We start from the raw sequence: 904 nt of genomic DNA on the forward strand, positions 1-904 counted from the left end.
TTATTAAAAAAAAAAAAAAAAAAAAAAAAAAAATACCAAAAAAAAAATATATATATATAAATATATATATATATATATATATATATATATATACATACATACACAAACTATTGTATGTTATATTATTCATAGGTAACTAAATTTCTAATAGCCTTTCCTCTTAAGTTTTGGCTACTTGAAATTTTGCTGATACATATTTCAATAACCAATCTGCCTCAATTTTCGTCACAATTCGAGCATATAATCTTTTTGTTTGTACAATATCAGAATAAAATATAAATGTTGGTTTAATATAGGAGTTAAACAGAGTTGATGATGGATGAATTCTTATTTTTGTCTTATTCACTAAATTTATATAAACATTTGTATTTGATGTTGATTTGGCTATATTAAAAAAACATGCCTTACATAAGCAAATCAAAATTTGATCCCATTTATGCATATGTAATTTTTTTGGTATTTGAATTTTCATTTTATTTTTCATAATTTCTAATAATTGTACTTTTATTTTTTCTACTTGCTGTAATATTTCATTATTTAAAGCATATATATTACAAAAATGTTTTTTTTCTTTAATATCAGCTTCTTGCCATAAATAAAAAATATGTAATAATGTTAAATGATCTCCATCTGGATGTATAAGTTTTCTTCTTGCAACATTAATTAATTTATTCTTATCATTCATTTTTTTTTCTCCCATATCATCGTCATTATTATTACTATCATTATCATCATGGTCATCGTCATACTGTTCAAGATTATTATTTCTTCCCTTTTTTTTATCATAATTTTCCAATTTGTTTATATTTTCCTTTGAATCTTGAACAGAATTCTTATGAACAACTTTTTTTTGTTGATTATTATTTTTTTTTTTGTTCAAGGAGTCATTGTTTAGCGTATCCAA

The 904-nt window shown here is 21.5% G+C and overlaps 1 protein-coding gene across 1 annotated transcript in view; it reads right to left on the reverse strand.

Annotated features, from left to right (window-relative positions):
- Positions 1-160: 160 nt before the first annotated feature.
- Positions 161-904, reverse strand: part of PRSY57_0820600 (ATP-dependent RNA helicase prh1, putative) — a gene marked incomplete at both ends in the record, with an annotated part of 2,942 nt that continues 2,198 nt past the window's right edge. Inside the window, one exon of the mRNA XM_020114744.1 lies at positions 161-904. Coding sequence (XP_019970583.1) covers positions 161-904 — 744 coding nt within the window.

The sequence above is a fragment of the Plasmodium reichenowi genome, chromosome 8, assembly GCF_001601855.1.
Source record: "Plasmodium reichenowi strain SY57 chromosome 8, whole genome shotgun sequence".
In the NCBI taxonomy this organism is placed as follows: domain Eukaryota; phylum Apicomplexa; class Aconoidasida; order Haemosporida; family Plasmodiidae; genus Plasmodium; species Plasmodium reichenowi.